This window comes from Indicator indicator, chromosome 25 (genome assembly GCF_027791375.1).
Source record: "Indicator indicator isolate 239-I01 chromosome 25, UM_Iind_1.1, whole genome shotgun sequence".
NCBI classification, from domain to species: Eukaryota; Metazoa; Chordata; class Aves; order Piciformes; family Indicatoridae; genus Indicator; species Indicator indicator.
In genome coordinates, this window is record NC_072034.1 from 2,967,844 (window position 1) to 2,992,966 (window position 25,123).

A 25,123-nucleotide genomic window follows, 5' to 3' on the forward strand; every position below is an offset into this window, starting at 1 on the left:
AAGAGCAGCCTGAGAGGGGAACTTCTCAGTGCTGATCCATAGCTCGAGGGTGGAGGTCGTGAGGATGGGGCTGGACTCTTTTCAGTGGCGTCCAGCGATAGCACAAGGGACAACAGAGGCAAGCTGGAACCCAGGAGGTTTCACTTGAACGTAACAAGAAATTTCTTTGGTGTGAGGGTGCTGGAGCCCCGGGGCAGGCTGTGCAGAGAGGTTGTGGAGTCTCCTTCTCTGGAGAGATTCCAAACCTGCCTGGCCACTGTGATCCTGTGCAAGCTGCTGTGGGTGACCCTGCTCTGGCAGGGCGGTTGGGCTGGGTGATCTCCAGAGGTCCCTTCCGACCTCCACCACGCTGGACTCGGGGATTCCGTGACTGCAGGGCTGGGATCGTGCAGGATCGAGGAGCAGCCGCCGCTGATTTACAGGATGCTGGGAGGGGTCCCCGCAGCAGCAGCTCCAGGCTGCAGCCCTCCCGCGGCAGCCCCGGGGCGGTGCTGGGGGCGGGCTGCCCGACACGGCACCTGCCGGGGGCGGCCGGAGCCGCTGCCGCCGCTGCAGCCGCTGCCACCGGGCTCCGGCGCCCTCGGCCGGCTGCGCCGCCGTCACCGGGACCTACCGGCGGCCCCGGGCACGGTGAGGAACCGAGCTGAGCGAACCGGGCTGGGGACACAGCGGGGCATGCACGGCGGCCGGGGGTGCGCGGGAGGGGAGCGGGAGGGAAACGGCGGTCAGAAACCGGGTGCGGGGTTTCCCGGGCTGCTGGGGGTGCCCCGGGTGCGGGAGGTGCCCCGAGTGCCGGAGGTGCCCGGTCCGTGCTGCGAGGGCCGAGCCGGGCAGGGCGGGCTGACAAAGGACGGCGGCCCCGCAGCCGGCTGGCACCGGGGGAGGGCGGCTGAGACCGGTCGCTTCCTCCCCGTTCCAGGTCCTGCCTCCTCCCTGGGTGTTTTGGGAGCCTCTGGATGCAGGGGAGAGCGATCAGGGAGGGAAGGGGTGCGGGAGCAGCCCCCCACGGTGCCGCTATGCTGCCGTTTTTCTACTTAGGAAAGTTAACCGGAGAGATTCTCCAGGTAGGATTTAAAGTCCCCAGAGCCCATCTCAGCTCTCGTGGCACACACAGCTCCGGGACCCCAGGGTCTGAAGGGTCCCCTCACAGCACTTTATGTGCCGGGCATCTTGCGGAGCAGGAGGTTTCTTGTTGGCACACAGCACATGGCTGTGGCATGTTTGAGTTAGCAGAGTGGTGTCCTTGGAGGCAGTTCCGCTGGCAGGCACCTGATACTGGGACAGAAGTTTAATCATCTGGTTGGAATGGACCCACAGAGCCTTAAAATGGCTAAGAACAGAGTCAGCCAGCATCTTTCTTTGGGAATTTGGGAGGAATGTGACCAGCAGACCTCATTTGCCTTCACTCCAATTTCTCTTCAGCTTCTGCCCAAAAGGTTCAGAGCTTTTTCTCACTCAGCTATAATGATATTTAAAGACTGACCTCTGCACGTTCTTCTGCCTGTACCCAGCCTTACACTTCATAGAATCAGAGAGCTGTTTCAGTTGGAAAAACCCTCCAAGATCATCAAGTCCAAATGTAACCCAACACCACCATGGCCTTTAAAACCATGTCCCAAAGTGCCATGACCACACATTTCTTGAACACCTTCAGGGATGGTGACTCCACCACCTCCCTGGGCAGCCTGTTCCACCCCCTGACCACTCTTGCAGCAAAGAAATTCTTCTTCATCTACAACCTAAGCCTCCCCTGGCACAATTTCAGGCCATTTCCTCTCCTTTTATCACCTGATACTTGGGAGAAGAGACCAACCTTCACCTCACTCCAACCTCCTTTAAAGTAGTTGACCTCCTTTTAGGTATTTGCTGCCTGTTGAGGTGCCACCAGCAGCCCCTGTTGAAGGAATGTGCATTTTCCATCCCAAACCTCCGTTTTGTTTTGCCCATCAAGCAGTGTGGTGAATCTTAGCAGCACCCTGTGTTTTCTGAACAGTGGAGGTCTGACCCAGGTCCTGCTAGGTCCTTGTCCAGATTTTCCTCTACTCCATCAGATGCAATGTTAGGGGAAAAAAATTGATGCCCTTAAAGTTCCTTTGACTAAGAGAGGTAAAATCCAGGCCAGCCCTACACTGAAGTGCTCCTGCAGATCCATAATACAAGGATTTAGTGGATTGAGAGCTTCTTGGCCTGTATTGAATGGTGCTTGGCACCTGTGGTTCCTAGATTGAGAAGGGAAGTTCAGTTTGACTGAAATAAGGATTACTGTATTTTTTTTCTGGGAAAGTTCAGGCTGTCATTTAATAACCACAGAGGCTTTACTTCCAGAGATCAGCAGGCCAGGAGTTCAGACAGGAAGCACTGCTAAGAAGCCAACCATTACCTCCAGAGTCAGCTCCAGCCTCCTTGGCATCGCTCTGCAAGGGCTGCTGCCGTGGCAGGTGGGAGTCCTGCCTCTGGGGGACAGGCAAGCTGTGACCCTGCAGCAGCCAAGTTCCTCCTCAGATGTCCCTGTGTTCAGTAGCTGGCAACATGCAGCCCTTGGATTATTTATGGGAAGAGAAGTGGTGTGATACAGAGCCCTTCTGTGTGATGCAGAGCCCTTCTGTGTGGTGCAGAGCCCTTCTCTCTCCCCATAGTGGCCTAGCTCAAGGAGCAAAGCCATGCTTCTTGCATCAGGGAGCAGATGGGCTCAAGAAGGTGCTGAGGGAGCAGCAGTGCTGGGGAAGACATTCTTCCTGTATTTGTTTAGTTAGGGTGGGCCCTGCTTTAGTGGTAAACTAACTTAGGGTGAGCAGTCATCCCTCACTGATGTTTGCAGAGCATCTGGCACAGTGGAGCCTGGTCCAGTGGTGGTTCCTCAGCTCAGTGGTGGTGTAGGTAAATAAGTAAGCAGGATATGACATCAAGCAGGGTATTTGATAACGTCACTCTTCCCTGGCCCTGCGTGGTTGCCACCAGAGCTTCTGGCTTAACTAACACTCGTTCAGACAAAGAGTCACCATGGCCAGCACTGGGGGTTTGCAGCCATGGCTCAGTGCTTGGCTTGGACATCCAGGTGAAGACAGCAGTCTGCTGCTTCTGGAATGGTGTTAGGGCTGTAGGAGAAGGGGTGAAGGCTGAACCCCTGTTTGGAGGGCCCTGATTTAACACCACACAGGCAGATTAAACCTGGGGTAGGCCAGCTTCATCCTTAGCATGGGTTTAAGCAGAACTGACCTGATGAGTTCTTGGTGCTTGCAGTGGGAAGCTGGCTGACTTTAATGGATGTGGGAGTAGAGAATGGCTCATGGTCAGCCCAGCCACATGATCCACAGCATAGCTGGGGCTGGTGGGAAGGAAAACCTGCTATCAGTGTGGAAATGGAATGAAGCTGTTGAATGAATGAGTTCTGTCAGCTGCAGACCTAACTCCAAACCTGTGACAGGTCAGACATTGGAAACTAAGTACTAACTGCCTGTTACAAATGCTTATTCAGGAATGTCCCCAGGTGGAAGCTTATTTGGACTCTGGATTCCTGGAAGATGCAGTTGGGAATCTTGAGTCTCACCACACAAAGATCACCTTGCTAGCAGGGGGCACAGGAGCAAGCTGCATAGGGGGTAACATTTATGTGCCCTAACACCACACATCAGGGTGGTGTTAGGCTGATGGTTGGACTCGATGGATCTTAGAGGTCTTTTCCAACCAAAGCATTTCTATGATTCTATGAAACATGAAAAATTTCAGTCATCAGTTGGTCCTGATGGAAGAGGGTTGGGTGTTTTTTTCTCATGTAGCAGTAACTCCTGTCTCAGCTCAGTCCTAGTTGCGGGGAGAAGGATCAGAAGGGTAAATTTGTGCCTTTGAAAGAGGAATCTGATGAAAATGAAACCAGCCCACTTCATTCTGATTAGATTTCATCATGTTGCAACTTCAAAATGCCTTCAGCATCCTGGCAACAAGGGCAAATATTTGAGAAACATCCAAAAGTGAAGAGGCCATGGTTGCTGTGGATGAGCAGGGCATCTGGCCTTCAAACCCCCTCATCTTTACCATTCTTTCAGCGACTCAAAACGGCGCTGGAGAAAAGTATTCGGGCAGACAATAAAAATAGCCAAGCCAAGTGCTCTCCAGCAGTGACCTGATCCTGTCTTGTGTGCTGCACAGGGCACAGATTCCTTTCCAGTTACAAGCAGGCTCCAGGCTGGAGCCAGGCTCCATTTCAGACTAATTTAAGCAAAGTACGTGATGATAACTGCTGGCTGGTGCCCGCTGCACTTACAGTGGGGACAGGGCCCCCGTGCAAGATGGCTGCATCCCCACCATGCTGTGGCAGCTTATGTTTCCCTGGATGGATGGGAGCAAACCTGTGCCTTCAAGCACAGCTCTAAAAACTTGATGGAAATGAATGATGAAACCTGATGAAAAGGTTAAACCTGGAGTTTGTTGGTCATAATATTGTGTTTTCCCACCTAGGTAGTGAGAAGGGAACCATGTTGTTACACACCTCACCAGTTCTTTTTGAAGTGGATTTCCCACAGTTTGTCTCTGAAGATTATATATTATTATTAAAGAGTCTCTCCAGAGCTTTCTTGTACGTCCCCAGTACCTGAAGGGGTCTTAGAGGAAAGCTGAGAAGGACTTTTGCCAAGGGCTTGTTGTGATAGGATGAGGGGCAACAGCCAACCCAAATTTTGGTGTGTCTCAAGCAAGGGACAAATACAAATCCAAATACAGAATCGTGGAATCACAGAACAGTAAGAGTTGGAAGGGACCTCTGGAGATCATCCAGTCCAACCCTTCCTGCCAAAGCAGGATCACCTGGGGCATGTCACACAGGAATACATCCAGACAGATCTTGAAGGTCTCTAGAGAAGGAGAACATCTTCACTGAGCTACCCTAGTCAAAAGACCTCCCACCATCCTTGTGTCTCACCCAACCTGAACTCCTCTTTGTGAGGAGATGCAGAGAGCTGGGTCTGTTTGCAGGCTCTGGCTCAGGCAACTTCAGCAGAGGCAGGAGTGGCAGGAGTGAAGCTGAGCTGGGTCCTGCCCTGGTTTGGGACTGCATACATGGTGCTGCTGCAGACTCTACAAACACCACCACCCAGGGGCAGCGTGCAATTAAGCCAGCAAAGCCTCTCCAGACCAGACTGAGGTGTGTGGTGAGAGGTAGATTGAAAGGAAAAGGTTTTATGGGGCCTGGTGGCTTTGTTGTGAAGGATGACAAACCTTCAGGCTGGAAGCCATGGGCTGTCACTGAGCAGAGCAGGGAAGCTTAGTTTCTAAGTGGCTAATGAGTTTACTACCTTGTTTCTGTCAAGGGGGTTGCAGGGGTGATGCTGATTAATGTCATGTCCTTTCCCAAGGGCTATCCCCTTCCTCTTCCATCTCACCAGGCACAGCCTGACACCATTTATTAGGCTCCTTATCCCTGATTTGTGAGGAATAAACATTGACACTGATGGCTGCTTAATAGGATTTGGGCCTGCTCTTCACTCTGTGAAAGTTTGGCTCTTCTGATTTAAATGACCATTTGTGTTTGGCACTGGCTCCACCAAGACTTCATTTTGGAGGGTTTTGATTTTTATGAGGATGGTCACAGCATGTCCTGTGTGTGAGGAGAGGCTGAGGTTGGGGCTATGTGTTGCTCTCCTTGTACCTATTGCCTGGCAGAGCAGTGATGTTCAGAGTGTGACTGCAGATCACTGCATGTCTCTAGGAAAGATGTGGCTTCCTTCAAGAAGGTGCTGCTGTTCACACTGGAGAAGAATTTTTCATGTGAGCTGCCTTTCCTTAACTTCTAAATGGCCTTCTTTTGCTTAGCTGAAGAAGACCTCAAGGCAGCCTGCCAGTTGCAGTAGATGATCTCCTCCCACTTTCTTCATGTAGTGCCAATTCTCTTAGCTGCTCCTGGAGGTCCTTTGCCCGATTGCTACTCAAAGGCAGCATAACTAGAGAAGAGCCTGACCTCATCCAGGGGAGTGTGTGAGCTTCCCCCAGCCTCCCTGGGTGCTAATCCAGCCCTGCACATCCCGAGTACTAACTTCAGATCTTGCTTTGAGCCCAAGGAATGATTTGTGTCTGGACTCAGGATCATCAGACCAAAACACAGTAGATAAGGTGATGGGGAAGAGTTTTTGTATTGGTAGGGTGCATAGAACAGGTCCCCCCCTCAGCAGGGCTGTGTACAGGAAAGATACTTAGAGTATCTTTTCAGCAGGAGGCAGGCAGAGGTCTATTTGTGCTCCTAAATGCCCTGAAATCTCTGCATTCCCCAGTCCTGTGGTTAAAAGAAAAATGTTCTTGACTTGTTTGCTCTTAGCAGTTGTTCACATCCCAGCAATGATGTTACTAATCCTGTTTCTGGTGTAGGCTGTGCAAGACTTCATCACAGAGAGAGAATTCTTTACTTAGCTGTGCCATGCAAAGACAGGCAGTGTCCCACCAGGGGCTGAGCCCCGGCTGCTGGCAGCTGGGCAGGTTTTTGTGGCTCCAGTGTTGGTTTTCATCCATCTCCCTTCGGTGCTAATCACAAAACTCAAGCCCCCTTGTCTTTTCCACCCTTACAATGCTTGCTCAGCCCACTGAAACTGGAATAATTGCTCCCTATTCTTCACCTCCCTCCTGCTTGATGTTCAGAATGAGCTGCTTTGTGTGCAGGGCAGGAATGTGTGGTGGGACACACCGCTGGCACTGCCCTGGGGTGGCCAGCCCCCACTGCTCCAGCTGGCTCCAAAGGGCAGGGGTAGATGGCCAGAAATTGCCTTTGTTGGAGGAGCTGCAGGTGCAGGGGGCCTCTGTGGCTGCTGAGGAGGATTGGAGTTGGAATGGATGGTTCCTCCTCTGAGGTGGTTTGTGTGAGCACAGTGGGGATGTTCTGAGGCAGAATGCCAGGAGAATGGGGCTGAGGGTTCCTCTCTCATCCGATGCATTCTGTCATGGTTGCAGTCCTTTTCCAAACCCTTGTCGGACAGCTCTTGGCCCTGCCAGCCTGGCAGATGCTGAAAGTAATTTTAGTGACAAGCAGGTTTTTATTTGGGTTTTAGCATTTCTGTATCTCACTTTTGGGCACTCTCATCGAAAGTCAAAGAGGGCAGAGCCTTGGGCACGCTGCTGTAACTCCAATGGCTCCACTGCCATGGGCTTTGCACTGATTTCTAGCTGTATTTATGGCTGAGATTGTAAAAAAGCTGTGATACTACTGCTGCAGGGACACGCTGACCACAGCAACCTCACTGAACTCTTTCAAAATGCAGCTGCAAGGAGGTGAGCAGCCAGGTTGCCACTGCTGTGTTCAGCAGGCTTCTCTTTGCTCTCTGCTTGTACCACGCTCTGTGGACACTCTAGGTACCTCCAGCTCCAGCCTTTCTGTTGTTGCCAGGCTATCTGTGTGTCCTCCCTGTCCCAGTAAGTTGGTTTTCCACTGGACCTGTCAAATTAACATGGTGCAGAGGAGGTAGGATGAACCAAAGGGAGCATAGATAAGGCCTTGAGGAACCTGGTCTAGTAGGAAGTGTCCCTAACCATGGCAGGGAGGGTGGAACTGGATTATCTTTAAGGTCCCTTCCAACCCAAACCATTCTATGATTTCTTGCCTCATGGGTGGATGGACACATACCAGGTATAGCTGACTCCCACAGTAACCATATTTTTCTCTTTGGTTTTCACTGCTGTGGTCCCTGAGAGCCGCAGCACTCTGAACTCTGTGCAGGTGCTGCAGAGACTGTTTTGTAAAGCAGCTGGCCAAATCCTTATCTCCTTCCCCAGTCTACACTCATTTCTCACTTGAGCAATCTCCTGCTGAAGTCCTGAGGAAATAAATGGATGCTGTGTTGAGTAAGGCATTTGGGAATTTATCCAGGAAGAGGTGGGTGAGTAGGATGGGGAAGCAGCTCAGAAGTAGTTCATATTCAGGGGATTAGGCATTGCTACACCCCCTAAATCACCTGGAGGTGATTTAGGCCTGTAAAATGCACTCCACCCCTCAAGTTACTGCAATTAAAATCTGCCAAATGAGGAAACACTGCAAAACAATCAGGTTAGAGAGCACAGAGACAACTCAGCTGCAAACCTGAGTCTGTTCCTGATGCTGAATGTCCACCATACCTCTGACAAGTGTGAATGTAAGGCTTTCATCTGCCTCCTGCCTCTCTGGATAGATGCTCAGGCTGTCATTCACTCAGTACCAACCTCTGAGACCAGTTTTCCAAACACCAGCTGAGCTGCTGGACCAGCACTCCAGTGCCATCCCTCTTTCCAAGGGAGAGCTGCTAGGGTGAGGTTTCAGGAGGTGTTCCTCACAGTGCAGTGTGTAAGCAGGGCAGGAAGGGAGCTCCAGCTGTGCTGGTGGAAGAGATTAATGCTCTTGCTTGCTCATCAGTGCCAGGGATCTCATCCATCTGCCACTGGAACAGTTCCTGTAAGCACTCCCTTAATCTTTAGCTTTAAACCATTTAAATTGTTGGTCTGCACTGACCTAGTTTGGTTTGCCTCTAACACATTAGGAAGTGCTCATACAAACCACTGCACCAGCAGGTCCAGCCTGACCCCAGCCCTTCCCAGCTGGTGAAAAAGGTTCCCGGTGGCAGCTGGTCTTGCCTTTCAGGTCCAAGTCTGCACCCTATGGCCAGGTTCCAGGTGGGATACGTTGTGCCTGACATTCAGACCCCTCCTTAGGATGGCCCTTTTGTACCTGGAAAATGTCACAGTTCTGAAGGGTGAGTGCACACAGGGCAATTCTGGGACAATACCTTCTGCTCAGTGACTCTCTGACCAGAGCTGCTCTTGCAGTGTGGAGGGCTTGCAGTCTTTCCCATGGGATCATTTTAATTCTCTAATTCTAAGATGGAAACCAGTCCTTGTTTTAATTATTTTGCTTCCTTCTTTGCTGCCTCTCTTTGTAGGAGCTGCATTTATGGGGATTCAGTGAGGCTTGTCCTTCAGAGCAGCTTGGGCTTTGGTTTGTGTTATGTAAGAAACCTTAAATGTTGTAACTGATGCAGAGTGACTTTTGATCAGCATGCCTCAGCCTAGGGATACCCCAGGAGCTGTAAAGATAAGGTTGCTGTTGTACCTGTCACCAGGACTCGTGGTCCTTAAAGGCACAGATGTGTTAGTAATTCAGAGATTCATAGAATAGTTTGGTTTGGAGGAGATCTTGAGGATCATCCAGTTTCAACCCCCTGCCAAGGACAGGGACACCTTCCACCAGCCCAGGTTGCTCATCCAACCTGTCTTTGAACACCTGCCCCTGTAGGTGTTCAAAGGGGACATCTACAACCTCCCTGGGCAGCCTGTTTCAGTGTCTCACTGTAAAGAATTTCTTCCTAATCCCCAGTCTAAACCTGCAGGACATCCTCTTTGTTCTGAGGACCCCTGACTGACAGAGATGAACACCTCTGCACCTCAGAGAGAGTTGATCTCAATATTTTATAGCAGGAAAACATTTCATTTACAAGCAGAGTCGGGGTGCAGAGTGGACTGCACTCCACTTTTTTGACAGACCAAGACAGTTGTAATCTCTCAAGTCTCCCCTCCTGAGAAGGTGACATCTCCCCTGAGCAGGCAGAGTGCTGCTCAAGTCAGTACTGATTTACACCAGCTGAAGCTGAGAGTCCTTTACTTCTGCTGAGCCACCTCCAACCCAAATTACTACTTTACAGAATGAAGTCATGATCCTAGAAAGATCTGGGCCAGAGCTGCACAGAGCCCACTTTACCTATGAGGAAACACCAGCAGGCTGCCAAGGCTCCTGAGCTTGGTGGGTAGGGCAAAGTCATGGCCAGGGACAAAGACAACTTGTGCGTGGCCACTCAGAGTGGGAAATGCCCAGCTGTGGGCAGAGCTGGTGAATTTTGAGTTGTTGTAGGAAATTTCATAGGAATTGTCATTCCTATAAAAAAAGGAATGACTTTTTATTACAGATCAGTGTATACAACCCAGTGCAGGGTTGGAAGGGACCCCAAGGATCATCTGCTGCCAGTCTGGTTGAAATGAGCTGGCCCAGCACCTGAGTCTTAAAACTGACCAATGGAGGGGACTCCACTGCTTCCCTTGGGAGATGATTCCAGTGTCTGACTGTGCTTATGGGGAAGTCTTTTCTTCTGGAGTCCAGTGGGAATCTCTCCATCCGTAACTCATCCCCATCGCCCCTTTTCTTTTCCATGAGAATCCTTGGAAAAAGGGAGTCTCCATCCTCTTGGTAGCCACCCTTTATGTGCAGGAATATGATGCTGAGGTCTCCCCTAAGCATTCTCTTCTGCAGGCTGGACTCTCAGCCTCTCCTCACAGGGCAGCTCTGCCAGTCCTCTGCTCATAACCATAAAGTTCCTTAATAAAAAGGGATAAAAGCTAATTTCTCAGCCCCACAGTTTCTTCCTTCCAGCTGTAGTCCAGGTGGTTCTGGCAGGGCTGTGCAGGATCTGTGCTCTCCACTCACCATCCGGGCAGCACAGGAGCAGGCTGTGGTGCTGAGGGCTGCGTGCCCAACTGCTGCCTGCATGCTGGGTTCACAGCACTGTCTGGGGGAGAGCTGCTCATGCAAAGCAGGCCCACGCTGCAGAAAGGTGGCTTCAAAAGGGTGGCTGGCAGTCAGCAGGGTCAAGGTCTGGGTGCAGTGGAATGCTTATTGTCAAACCTAAAGACCGAATCCAACGCTACGTATTGTGGACCCAAATGCAGCTGGCACGAACCAAAAATGTGCATGTGAGTGCCTTTCTAAGTATCCAGTAATCCTCCAGGGCAAAACCAGGATTAGGTCTCTCTCCTGGACAAAGAGGGAGTTCATTTTCTCAAAGATCCCTTGGCCAATACCAAATGAAGTGAGGACCCCCAGTGAATGTGAGCACTGCTTTCAGATCTCTGCTTGCAAACAGGTACGGCGCCGAAGCAGCTGCTTTGTGTGGGGCTGTGCAAACACAGCCTGGCCGGATTGTGGGGCTGAGGTCAGGTCAGATAACGCCCATCCCAGCTCAGAGAAAAGGGGAAGCCAGAAAAGTGCTGAAGGAGCAGCACTAGGTGGTATTGCACACTGAAAACACAGGCTCCTCTCTCCAGATTTTTTTCTCAGTGGACCTGAAGGTCAGTGCTCATTGAAGTTGTTTAAGTCAGGGTTGAAGCAAAGCTGTGAGTCTGAATTCATTCCAAGTTCAGCCTCTTCTCAGCTTCTGTGTTTCTTCACCCTGAAACACCACGTGCTTGGCATGACCACAGAGGAGCCCTGAGACTGAAAGTGATGGGTACTTGAATGTGAGATGTAACCATCTCAAATTCATCATCCCAAGATAATTCCTTTTTCCTTGAGTTGGCCTTCAAGCAGTGGCCTGTGCATTTAGAAAAGCACAAGATGCATTTGCCCTGCTCCTGGAAAATGGCTTGTAGTGATTGGCTTGTGGCATGAAGATCAGCTCTGGTCATCCTCTTTGATGGATCTCAGCACAGATGTGCCCCTAATGCGTACAAACCCACTTGTATTAGTTAGTCCTGTTCCTCAGAAGCAGCAGCCAGCAGCACTCAGAATGGGGTTGAGTTGTGTGGGCTTTTTCCCTGAGCCATCTGAATCCAAGACATGGATTATCTCTACCTGAGGTTTGGATCTTGCTGCAGAACTCTGGGAAGCATGCTTCATGTGGCCCCAAGATTCCTGTGCTCGCTGAGCCTTACTGAGATTTCAAAACCTGCCTTGCTCCTTCCAGGGGTTTTCACAGGTGGAGCCTGTTGTGTTTTGAGGTGTCCATGGAATGGCCTGGAATTCCTGATCTGCCTTATTAGGCTGTAGACTTGAACCTGGCTCTTCCCTATTTCAGGTGAGAGTCCTAAGTGGCAGGCTGGAAATTTTACCCAGGAATTGAGAGGTTTTACCCAGGAACTGAGAGACTTTTCCCACCAAAAGCTCCAGTCCAAACTGCATGCTCTCCAAGGAGAAATTTCAGTTCAATTTATGACCTTTTTTTTTTTCTGATTAAAAAATGGTTTTGTCCACATACTTGCAGCTCTTTGTCTGGCTCGGGCATGCCCTGAGCATAGGCTAATAAACCTGTCCAGAGGTTGCTGGTGGCTAAGAGCCACCTGTGCTCCATGCAGGAGAGGACCTGGGCCCTGGTGCTCTGACACACAGGGCACTTCCACTTCAGCTAAAGGAGATTCTGTGAGCATGACAGACAGGGGATTAGAGGCTATTTCTAGGCCAGCCACAGGAGGTAACAAAAGAAGGAATCCATAAGCAGCCCAGTCTCTTCACTGCAGCAGGAGCAGGAGGATCTGCAGGCAGCAAGCCCCACTGGTGAGCCTGAGGTTGGTGCTGGGATGAGTGTGGTCTCTCTCCCCTTCCTGCATCCCTGGCCTGGTGTTTGCCAAGCGCTGGGGGCCTGTGGAGGTGGTGCCTTCATTCACAAGGAGCCATAACTCCAGCTCAGCAGCTGCCCAGAGCCTGCCTGTAGCCTGCAGGATGAGGATGGCCAGAGGTGAAGCTGCTGAACTCTCCTTATGTCACTTGGCTGAGCTGGGGATCTCAGGACACCCAGTGCTATTGCGTAACCAGGGGTGCTGTGAGGATAGAACAGCAGCCTTAACCCCTTCATCTCCCTTCCTGCAGGGCTCTGCTTGGCTGCTGTGCTTCTCCTGACTTTTGTGGCTGTGCTGTGCTGTTGGCTGGGTTGGTAGAGCAGGAGGTCACCTCTTAGATTCTGATTTAAGGCAAAGGGAGAAAACATCACCACAAGTTGCTGTAGACCTTGGAAGAGGTGTTCCTTGCTTTACTCTCAATGTCAGAAGTGTCAGCATGTGAACAGTTATTTTTTTAGGAGAGCTTTTAATTCTGGTAGTGGCTATAAAGACTCCTGTTGATCCCAAATGATTTAAAAATCAGAATTTAAGCTCCATCCTCTCTTCTAAGAATAACACTGGGCTTAGAAGTAATGAGACATGAAAAATTACTAAACCTATTAACATTTAGGGGTTTGATCCTCTGGGACTTCGGTCTTTTATTACTGTGGCAGCCAACCTGGTGTTAGTTAAAAAATAAGCAATCATGACTCCAGTAAGTGGAACCATTTAGAGCAATACCCATTTTGACAAATCAATAAAAACCACCACCACAACAACAAACAAATAAAACCAAAAGAAGCCCACCTTAATAATTTTAAAACAGTTCCAGGTGCTGTTTGTGGCTGATGTTAGCATTGGAACAGCGGTTGAGTCACCATTCCTGGAGGTGTTCAAGAACCGTGTGGACATGGCACTTGGGGATACAGTTTGATGGTCTTAGGGTGACTCCATGATCTTAAAGGTCTTTTCCAACCAAAACAATTCTATGATTCTATATCCTAGGCTCATACCTGGAACTATGGACAGCTGAGCAGAAAAGCAGAATACAGCATGCAGACAGAGTGTAAGGCTGATGTGCTGGGAAAAAAATGCTGTGAGCAGACAAAACCTGAGCACTTGGCTGTGCAAAATCCCTCTCCTCTTTGGGAGATGTAGCCAGGCAGCTGAGCCCACACCACAGAACTGCCTCAACAAGAGCAGTGATTTATGCTGCTTCCAGTACTCAGGGAACTATTTTTCTGAACCATGGAGGTTACTTCATTGAGAACAATATCTCTACAGACCCTGGCTGAAATGGGTCAGCTGGTTCAGATGTAATTGTTGGGGGATCCTGGGCAGAGGCAGGCACCCCCGCTTATTGTCTGGGCTTGATTTAGGAAACCAATCCCTACTGGAATGTGAAGATTATAAATAAGGATAAGGAACAATGGAGAAAGTGGGCAAGAAAAGCCAAGAGCCCAAAAGGCTAAGAGTAATGGTATGAAAAGTTTCAAGTGTGCAGGTAACAGGAGGTCAGCACAGGAGGCAGATAAGGTGGCCAGAGGAGGTCAGAGTCATCTATGGTCAGAAGCAAAGGATCTCCTTAAAACAGTGAGTGAGTTCTGCAGGGATTGTGGTGGCTTGGGAAGGGCATGAGACATCAGACAGCAGCAACAGGTAAACCAAGCTTGCAGGGAAGTGAATAATACAAAGTGAGGCCACCCAAGCCTGTTTGCAGAGCGGTGGTAAAACCCAGGGAATGCTGCTGTGTGGGTCAAGAGATGTGCCCTCTGCAGAAGGCAACCAAGCTGTGGGGCAGGCAGACTTCTGGAGAGCAGGCTTTTCTGAAAAGAAAAAAAAAAAAAAAAAGGCTTAAATCTGTAGTATTCTTTCACTGTTAGGAGAGCAAGCATCCAGGGAAAAAAAAAAACACACAACAACAACAAAACCTTAGCAGGCTGCATTTAAGGTGAGGGAAAAGCTGGGCAGAGGGTGTTTGTACAGCTCCTCATTCCCATGTATGGTACTGAATCCCAAAGGCACTGTGGCAGCAGCAAGTCTAAATAACAATTCATAATTAAACACAAACTTGGCAGAAAAGGGAAGATTTCAGAGGCAGCTGCCAGCTTCAGGTGGGAGGTAAAGGAGTTTGAAATAGATTGTGCCAAGTTTCCTGTCTCCCACTTAGGAGTTCAAGCAACAAGAGGCTAACAGAGAGGACAACTGCAGGCCCCTCCTTGCTAGGGATACATTTTAGCTATGCAGTTGTGAGGCTCTTTGCAGCATCCCAAAATAAAATGCAGCCCCAGGCTGCAGGCTGGGAGCTGCTGCAGAGCCATCAGGCTGTGCTGTGCTGGAGCTGCTCAAGGTTCTCTCTCCCAAAGCAGAGGAGAAGGTGACAGCCAAGACACCAGGTAGGCCCTCAATGTCTTTGTACTGGGGTGGCTCTTTGCATGTTACAGTGGGAAGAAAGTCTTTGTAGAGATGAGCATCCGTCAAGGACAGGGACTTGCTGGAGAGGGGCTACAAAGATGCTGAGGAGACTTTAACAGCTCTGTGATGAGGAGAGACTGAGAATTGGGGCTGTTTAGGCTGGAGAAAAGCAGCCTGAGGGGGGATCTCATCAATACTGATCAATACTTCAAGGGTGGGTGGCAGGAGATGGCACCAGGCTTTGTTCAGTGGTGCCCAGTGGCAGGACAATGGGTAGGGGGCATAAATGTGACCATAAGAAGTTCCACCTAAACATGAGGAGGAACTTTTTTAATTTCAGGGTCCTGGAGCCCTGGAGCAGGCTGCCCAGAGAGGTGGTAGAGTATCCTTCTCTGGAGACTTTCCAAACCCACCTGGCTGTGTTCCTGTGTGACCTTCTCTAGGTGAACCTTCTTTGGCAGAAGGGTTGGACTGGATGATCTCCAGAGCTCTCTTCCCACCCCAGCCATTCTGTGTGGTTGTAGAAAATTATTTAGGAATGTGTAAGAAAATCTTCTGGGATAAATAGTCAGGTGACTTGACTGAGTGTGAGGCAGGAAGCTGCAAGGGGAAGAAAGGTGCTGGGTTTAGGGGTCCTGCTTGGAGGAGGTCTCCACCTCTTCAGCTCTGATACTGGCCACAGAACTTTTCCCTGCTCAGGCAGCTCTGTTCTCACTGGAGGCACCCCTGCATGGGCATTGTCCTCTCTTGCAAAGCACCTGGTGCTGGCTGCTGCTGAAGAGCTGCTGGGCTCCAGCCCTCATGTGTGTGTGCTTCACTGGTGGAAGGCTCCTCACCCCTCGTGTTCCCGCTGGGCTTGATTCCTGGTGTTATTTATAGACTGGCTGATTAGTTTCCAGTGTCTTCCTGAGCCCTCCATTCCACACAGAGCTCAGGAATTAGAGATTTTTAAGAGGCTCGGGAAAAACTCCATTGCATTTCCTTCTTACCCCTGACCAGCACCCCCAGAGCCCATGCAGACACTAATTAAGGTTTCTTTGTCTCTGTGAGGTAAACCCCAAAGCTATGCATGCTGGCAAGCACAGGCTGCTCTCTGCCAGGGGAACACCCAAGCTGCTTACCCTCCTGCTGCTGGGAGCTGCTGATGGCCAGGCTCGGATCTGTGTGGGTCACAGAATCACAGAGTGGGGGGGGTTGGAAGGGACCTCTGGAGATCATCCAGTCCAACTTCCCTGCCAGAGCAGGTTCACACAGAGCAGGTTGCACAGGATGGCCCTCATGGGAACCCTTGGAAGTGGCTTACTGGGAGAGCTCTGCTTTCAGTAGAGAATCCCAGACTGCCAGGTTGGAAGGGACCCCAAGGACCATCTGGTCCAACCTCTCTAGGTGATAGTGGAGTTGAAATGAGCTGGCCCAGCAGCCTGTCAAGCTGAGGCTTCAAACTGTCCAGTGCAGAGAAAGCCACTGCTTCCCTTGGGAGATGATTCCAGTGTCCGACTGCTCTCATGGGGAAACATTTTCTAGCAGTTAGACTCTGTGTGGTCTCTTGCTTTCTCCACCTGCCTCAAAAGCTGCTTTGTCTCATGGAAAGCACCTTGACTTCATAAGCATTCTGGGGTTTGATGAGCACTGTGGCAGTTGGTAGCACTTTGGGATATCCAGATGCCTTCTCCAAAAGGGCTCAGCACCTGCATTGCCCCTCAGAGTCAGCAGGAGCCACAGCTGGGCCAGCCCTCAGTAGTGACCCTCCAGTTCTCACTCATAGCAGAGTTACCTCTACCAGCTGGTCACAGCCAAGTGCCTGCCCTTCAGACCAAGGGTTTGTCACCCCAATGCAGTACCTCCTGTGAAGGATCTTAAGGCAAACTCTTGTCTTCTCCTCCTGACTCCATCCTGGAAGGGATGGTGTAGGACATAAGGCTTGAGCAGGGAGGTCAGGGTTTGCCCCAAGTTAAGACAAGTGCCTCTGTTGGGATCCTTTCCCCTCCACTGGGATGCTGCCACCACACTGTCAGCGAGACACCTCCTTAGCTTCAGCAGCCTTGTCATGAATTTGAGCTGTGCTCAGACCCTCCCAGGGGCTTTGTGGGGGCCTCTTGTCACAGAAATGTCTCGGGCAGGGTTGGAGGGGCAGAAGTGCAGTTCTCTGTGACTGGGACCATCTCTCTGGTGTTTCCATCAAAGCCTTAAAGAGAGGACTCTGGCTTCTAAATACTGCAGCTGGAGATGTCTTAGGCTTACCAAAAGCTGTATCTGTTTTTGTAAGTAAATTGGGTTTGTGCAATCTTTTAAATCCTCATCTGTTGCAGGCCTTCTGTCCTTTCTCTGTCTTGCAATGGAATCTCCTCTAAAAGTGAGCAATTTTTCATGGTAAACTTGGCAAGCAAGTGCCATTAGAGCAGTTAAGGGTGCTGGCACTTGGCAGGGCTGCTGTAAAGGAGGGTGTGCTGCTGCTGTGTATAGCAGCAGGAAGGGGGGGAGGTCTGGCTGGTTTGATGGGAGGCTTGACATCATCTCAGAGGAGAGGGCTGGCAGAGACAAAGCAAAGCACACAGAAGGAGAAGGCAGCTAAGGCAGGATTTGGGGTAAAATTTGGCTGAAGATAAGCAGGGTGAGCAAAAAAAAAAAAAAAAAAAAAAAAAGAAGGCCGTTCCGGAGCAGTGGCTTTTCCCTAATCTGGGTGAAAGTGCTGCTGGCTTCCCGGGTCTATCTCATCTGCAATGTGGGGCTTAACATTCCTGCCTGGCACGTGGGGGCTTGGGAGGGAGCTGGGGGAGGACCCAGCCGGACACAAAGACGGCCGGGCTCAGCGGAATGGCATCCAAGCCATCTCAGCCATCCAAAGCCCCAGATGCTGCCGGCCTGCGCGCTCAGCCCGCCGCCCGCTAAGCGCACGGCGGGCCGGGGCCTGCCACAGCCCTGCAGCGAGCAGAGAGTTCCCATCTCGTCCACCTTTCCCTGCTGAAAAGGGGAAGGAGGGGGAATGCTGGATGGCTTCAGGCTCCGCGGTGCCTGGGGGAAGGAAGGAGCTGGCGCGATGGTTCCGCGGTGGTTGGGTGACCTGCGTGCGTGTGCTGAAGAGGGTAAATATTTGTTTGCTAACTCTCTGGAGGTATCAGCGGAGGGGGGTAGGCTTCTCTTTCTTCCTCTCACTGCGTGGAGCTTTCTCTTAGCTTTGCTCTTGTGTGTTCAGAGTGTTCCCCGAGCTCTCCTGAGGTGGTTATGTGGGGAAGGGGAATATTGTTCAAACTCAGCGAGGGGTTTGCTAAGGCACAGCAAATACAGGCAGCTGAGCTCATAGGAAGAAATTAATAGAAACCCATCAAAGAAATTTTATGGCTTCCCAACACTACTAAAAGCAGTGGATTAGTGGAGTGAAACAGAAAAGTCTGTGTGATGAAGTGACAGCACAAACAACCTGGTACAAACGTGCAGGCATTTTATACTCCTTTAGAACTCCATTGAGTTTTCTTTCAGCTCAGTATTCCCATCACTATTCCTGATGGGCTCCAAGATCCATGCAGGACTGGACATGTTCTGCATGGCTATCCCACAGTGAAACCCCTTGTCACCACTTGTAAGCATCTTTCAGCACCCAGAACTCCACACTTGAGGGTTTAGAGTCCCAAAACGCAGGATGCTGAGGTTTGTGCTGTGGATGCTGCAGCTGCTCTCACTGCTGTGTGCCAAGAAGCAGCCCTGTGCTGTTGTGTGCAGCTCCTCCAAAACAGCTCTGAGGGGCACGTGCAGGGGTTGGGCACGGCCTGGGTATGAAGGAGAGCAAAGTCTCACTCCTCTAGCCTGCCAGGGCAACAGAATCGAGAAGAAAGCCACACAGGTGGTTTTCTGGGACATGTTTTTTGCACATTTTAAAAACTAGGCTGATGTCCCTGCCTTGCCCCCTGGCTCTGTGTAGCACCTGCTTTCCTGAAGTCCTTCCTAAATGTAGGACAGAAGAGCTGGGTTTGTTGTGTGCTGGTGTTTCCATAGCCTTGCTTTCTTCTGGCAGGGACACACATGCAGCAAAGGGATGCACTGACCTGTCCCCCAGCCCGGACTGTCTGACCACTCACTTCCAGCCCAGCAAATCCTCGTGGACAGGAGGAGTTAAGCTACGGGTGAAGACCAGGTGAGAACATCTCCATCTGTGTCCGTCTCTGCTGGGTGGGATTTGTGGCTGCTGTTCTTGGAGAGTGGCTGGCAAACTCCCCTTCTGTGGGAGTGATGCTGGCATGGAGCAGTGTGAATCCCCAATGTCTGTGGTGCTTGGTACACGGAAGAGGTCCAGAATGTTTCTTCTCAAGGTTTTCCTTGCCCTCAGAGCCAAGGAAATGAATTCACCCTTTGGTCTCTGTGTCAAGCATCAATGTTGCAGGATGTCAGTTAACATCTGCTTGTGGCTGGGTATAAAATAGCTGCTGTTTTGGCTGCTGATGTGCCTGAGGGTCCTGCAAGAGGTATCCTTTCTCCTCAAAACCTTTCAGCAGTGGTGTTAAGGTCATCAGAGATGCTGGACCAAAATGCCTTCACAGAATTGGTGTAAGCCTGCTGTGGTGCCTGGCTTTCCAAAATCACCTGGCTTTTTCCAAGTCCGTGGCTTCAGTGGAGGTTTGGCATTCCTGGCAGCCTTGCTGAGTGCCTCTCTGCATTTTTAAATGATCAAATGTCTCCAGAACATTTCAGGAAATGTCACTTTCCTGAATTTTTCTGGATCAGGCAGTGTTGTGGCAGAGCCTCATTTCCTTCCTCTGCTGCTTCCATGCAGTTAGGACCAAATTCTGCAGCATTTAGTCAAGCCAAGCTTTTGCTGGCATCAAGAGAGCCTCTTACATCAGTCAGATGGTAATCTGGATGACCTCAGAGATTTTTTGTGTCTCAGTCTTCTGAGATTTGTACCATGAAGTCAAAGCAGTGACTTTTATTGGCAGTGTTGAGGTCTGGCCAGGCCTTGACTTATTTGAAGCTGCAGTGGTTTCCTATAGCTGGAGGAAATGTGGCCCAGAGCCTGTTAGTGAGCAGCTGGGAAGGGAATGTGGCATGTGAAGTCACGTTCTGATCTTATCAGCAAGGAAGCACTTCTGGAGCAAACTCACTGACCTTGGTGGACTTGCTCCAGCTTTTAGCCACTGCAAATAGGTCCCTGCCCAGCCTGGATGGCTGTGAAAGGAGGAGAAAAGACTCAGCTCTTCCACCAGTGTCCATGTGTGGAACCTCACTACATTATATTGCTCTCCTCCAGGTGAGGATTTGCACCATAAATTCTCTCTCTTGAAGGGAGCAGGCTTTAGAGGCTGAAATCTCTCCTCAAGTTAATCAGGCAACGATGATATCCTACTGGGGTGTGGGACTCTGCACTTCCTGGGGTCTGGGACCCACAGTGAGTGAAGGAAAGGAGCTCACACACTCTGACACTCAGCCATACCCTCTGTAAATCCCTCTTGCCTGTTGATCTAGGGGCAGATCTCCACAGAAGCTCCAAAGCTGAGTGTTTCACTTGGATCCATTTGTCTGTGGATGCAGAGCCAATGTCTGGCTTCACTTTCTCAGCAGTGCTGGAGTCTGTGTCTTCCTCCAGTTTAACTGGGGCTGAAGCTTTGGTTACAAACAGGAAGCTGCTTTAATGTATAAGAATTTGAGTGTGGGAGGGTATTTGAGACTCAGCAGCCTTTGCTGTGGCCACAGCTCAGGGTACAGCTCCCTTGCCTGTTCCCTTCCCACAGCCTCACCTGAGGCGATGACAGTTACGAGCTGTCAGCAGTCCAGTTCTGGAACTGGAGGTGATGAATGAATGTCCTTAGTCAGAGGGGAAATCCAGAGCTCCAGGAGGGCTTCTCAGGTGCTGCAGCTGAGCATCTATGGAAAGGAGCAGCACAGCACCAGCCTGCAGTTCACTCTCTGAGATGAGGAGGAAGGAACGATTAGGTGCAGAAATCAGACCCAGGAGGATCTTTCACCAGAATTCCTCATTCAAGTGATTAGAAGTTCCCCTGGGGGAGAGGACAGGTTTGTCAGCTCTTCTGTGGCTTGAATTTTGTTAGATCACTGCAGGTTTGCTCTTTTTTCACCCTACTGGTGTAAGCTTCAGTGATAAAGACAGCAACCTCTCCCACCTGCTTCCTGCAGAAACAGTGGCAAGGTGAATTCCCAGAACCACAGAATGCCAGGTTGGAAGGGACCCCAAGGATCATCTGGTCCAACCTTTCTAGGTAACAGTCTGGTTGAAATGAGCTGGCCCAGCACCCTGTCAGGCTGAGGCTGAAAACTGACCAATGCAGGGGACTCCACTGCTTTCCCTGGGAGATGATTCCAACGTCTGACTGTGCTCATGGTGACAAAATGTTCTTCTGGAGTCCAATGGCAGTTTCCCCAGCAGTGACTTGTCCCCCTCACCCCTTGTCTTTTCCATGGGACTCCTTGTGAAAAGAGAGTCTCCATTCCCTCAGAATTCCCAGCTAGGAGTAAATCATGAGTTCAGCTGAAGTTTAAACTCCTCCTTTGCTTTTCATTTTCTCCTTGCAGTACCTCCCCAGTCAGTATTTTTGTGACCAGAGCCTCACACACGGATGTTTGTAGGGATCTACATACACGCAGCACACACACCTAAAGCAACTTTTTTCCTCCTGTTTATCATTTCCACACTGCCACTTTGCTGTTGAGTTGATTTGTAGCCCTGCAACTCTGAGGAGCAGCCAGGCACTGTCTGAAAGGCTTGCCCTGAAAATCCCCTTGGTTACCTGCCGTGACTCATTGTCCATGCTGCGTTTGGCTAATCAGGCTCAGAGGTGGCTGCCAGCACCCAGCTCCTCCAGAGCAGGCCAGCCAAACACATTCCTTCCATTGTTCCCAAGTCTCTCCTGTTGCAAGTTGCTGTGTGTTTGATATCAGGGTGCAAAAGAATCTAAGCTATGCTTGTTTTTCTGTCTTTTTAACTAATTTACTGACTGGAGAAGAATGAGGAAAAATGATTTGAATTAAGCCCCTTGGGACAATTCATCAGGTCAGGTAAATCAAAGCAGCTCTCTGACTTCTGCAAAAGCCAGGGGCAGGCTGCTGAGATTTTCTGCCAATGCTCTGAGAAATGGTGTGAAGACAGGAAGAATAATGCAAACATGTGAAGACAGAAAAAGTAATGTCCTGAGAAAAGAGGAGACATAACAGGGTCCTTCTCCAAAACTGTCAGTCAGCTCTCTCTTTTCCATGCCTGTTCTTTCTTCCTCTTTTTCCAGCCAAGGAAACAGATTAAAGCTTTTTCAGGAAGAGGAAAGTTGCAGAGGGTCTTTAACACAGTGCTCAGCAGCAACTCTTTGCAGCCTGCACATGCTCTCAGTACCAGGCAGGAGGCTGACTGGGCTTCCACACATCCAAACTGCAGTCCTGTGTGGACATCACAGATGGACTGTCCTGGTAGCAGGCATTTTCTTAAAACAGAGATCTGAAATGCTCTTTGTTTTGCCATTTTGGTCACACAAGTTGCTTGGTGATGCTCTGTTTGTTAAAGAAGATTCTGGCAGGACAAAGTCCTTGAATCCAGTAATCAAGAAGAATGAAGCTTGTGTACCTCACCTCTCACACTGCTAACCAAACTCCACTGCTCAACCTCTTGTCTGGGCAGTGTCAGGGGACCCTCTCCCTGTGGAAGAGAAAGTCCTCCACCAGAATATTTCCTGTCAGACATGCTTGGGCAGAAGGAAGAGGAAGCTGGAGTGCAGAGCCTGCTTCCCAGCACTGAACTCTGTGGTGGGCCTGCTGGGTGGTTTGAGCTAAGTCACTTCACTTCTTGAGGGCTTTGTTTCCTTCTCTGAAAAATGGATAAATGCCCCTTTGGAGACACAGGATCTTGCCCGAGATCCATGACATGAAATATCATTTCATATGCTTCAGGTCTTTGTAATGAGTCCTCCTTCTTTTGAATCAAAATCATGAAGGGACAGACCTCACTCCAGCTATCCCTTGGCCCAAAATTTAGCAGGAGGGGCTCTGTGAGCCTAAAATGACAGATCCAGTGCCAGCCACATCAGGTTGACACCATCCTGGTCCCACTTCTTTCTAATTGGCCTCGTCTGTTGCACTTATTTTTAGAACCACTCCTGACCCTTAATTAAGAGCGACGGCGCTTTGAGTAGCTTTTGGCCTCGCTCTGTCAAAACCCTAATAGGCTTCTGACTGCTTTAGTTTTCCCTTCATCTCCTGCTTAATAGCTGGGCATAGGGACCTCAGGATGGATGTAGAATGTATCCTTGCTATGTGTGCACTCCTTTTAGATGTGGAAACAGCCCCACAGCAGTGAAAATCCAAGTGGTTGTTGGTGCTTTCTGTCCATGCCCCCTGGGAAGGGGGCACCTGCATCACCGTGATCAGGATCTCTCCCGCACGGTGCAGCAGGGTGTGTCTCAGAGTGTCCCACCTCTGCCACAGACTTTGTGTCAGCTCAGAAGTGTCACCAGCTTTGAAATGTTCAAAGGATGACGTGGTAAGAATGAGCAGCTGCCTTCCTGGCTTCCACTCTTGTGACTCAGTGCTTGGGATTGGATCCGAGAGGCACAAACTTGGTGCTTGCACCCAAATCTTTCTTCTCTTCTACAGAAGGAGGGTCCCCACTGCAGGACCTCCATCCCTTCCCATCTCTCCACCATGGCAATCTCTTCTAGCTCCAGCAAACTCCCACACAATCACCTGGGCCACACAGCTGCTCTTTAGGTGCTGATTGGTTTGCAGGAGCTAGTGCTAAGGTATCTGTATAATGTTCCATCCCTGGTTTGCATACAGAGTGTGATAATCTACAGAGATCAGAGGGAAGAGCACACTCAGCTCTTCCTAATCAGAGACAGCCACAGAGCTATTGATGGTGAGGGCTTCAGAAACATCAGCAGGGGCCATGCAGCTCAGACTGCAGCCAGCCTTTTCCAGACCCTGCTGGAGCAGACGCTGGTCATGTTTCTGCCTGGAAATGCTGGGAGCAGTACAGCAGCAAGGAGCACCCAGATAACAGCAGCTGGCCAAGATTAAAGCCTATTCTTTTCCCTTGGGATTTCCAGTTTGCAGAGGGAATTTGGCAGTGTCTGGTACCTGAGCAGCACTGCAGCTGCCAACATTGCATCAAGGTCAGCTGACTCTTCTGGCTATCTACGCTCTTAGGTGTTTGTCGTGATGCCAACCTGACCTGGATGCCCAGGTTATCCGATCACTGGAGGTGTCCATGAGGAACCAGGAGTCTCTTTTCCAGCTCTGGCATTTACAACAGAGGGATCACTTTCTCCATTAGCTGAAGTGGAGAGTTTTTCAGTAATAAGGTTGTCCAGATGCTTTGGCAAGTGTGGTGCAGGTGCAGCCCGTGACAAAGCATAAATGATAAGGAGATGAGGTCGGTTTGGGTTTGTTGTGTTAGCTACAATTCTGCATTTTGAAATCTTACAACCTCCTGGAACAAAGTGTCAGCTGTTGCTCCTGGTTTTGTGGAAGGCAGCTGAACTACACCAAATGTATACCCATTAAAAGATGGAATGATTTATTTATCCTCACTCAAATCAGGAATTAGCTGCTGCGTTTGCAAGTTTTATCACTCAGCCAGCTTGTCTGGGATGAATCAGGGTCTGATGTTGTGGACTTTCCAAAACAGTTCTGCACCACTTGCCAAAAAGAGTTTAATCTTGCACTGGTTTTTATTGCTTCCTGAAAGTTGTGCTCTGCAGCAAAGCAAGTGGAACCAAGAGCTGTTGTAAAGGTTAATCATGTTCAGGGTGTTTCTTCTTTAGACACTATGGTGCTTGCTGTCAGGCTGCACTCCACTTCCAGACCTTTTCCCTAATTAGGTAATAATAATGATCAGCTAAGCTTAAGGAAGTAGGCTGAAGCAAGATGCTGCTTTCAGGTGTTACAGAAGGCTGAAGCTAGGAACTTAGAATTGCAGAATTGTTAGGCTTGGAAGAGACCTCAAGGATCATCTAGTTCCAACCCCCCTGCCATGGGCAGGGTCACCTCACTCTAGATCAGGTTGCTCACAGCCACCTCCAGCCTGGCTTTAAAAATCTCCAGTGCCTCACCACCCTCATGGTAAAGAATTTCTTCCTAACATCCAATCTGAATCTACCCATTTCTAGCTTTGCTCCATCCCCCCCAGTCCTATCACTACCTGATACCCTTGAAAGTCCCTCCCCAGCTTTCTTGTAGCCCCCTTAACTGGGGAGGAGGGGGAAAGCACACTTCTTGGTGTTCCCTGAATGTCCACACACAGGCACTGGCAGCATCAACTGTGTCTTTTACAGCCTCAAGGAGCTGTTCACCTGGTTCTGTAGAGACTGGGTCAGGCCCCCTGTGCTCTGTGCAAAGCCCCTTTGCATTCCCATCCTTCCACCTCCTTGGAGATCCCCTGTGTGATCTGCAACCTGAGCTGGGGATCATGTGTCCT

The 25,123-nt window shown here is 50.2% G+C and overlaps 1 protein-coding gene across 1 annotated transcript in view; it reads left to right on the forward strand.

Moving 5' to 3' along the window:
* Nucleotides 1-25,123, forward strand: part of SHROOM3 (shroom family member 3) — a 128,331-nt gene that overhangs the window by 78,979 nt on the left and 24,229 nt on the right. The window contains exon 3 of the mRNA XM_054392329.1: nucleotides 18,728-18,847. Coding sequence (XP_054248304.1) covers nucleotides 18,728-18,847 — 120 coding nt within the window. The remainder of the gene's footprint in view (nucleotides 1-18,727; nucleotides 18,848-25,123) is intronic.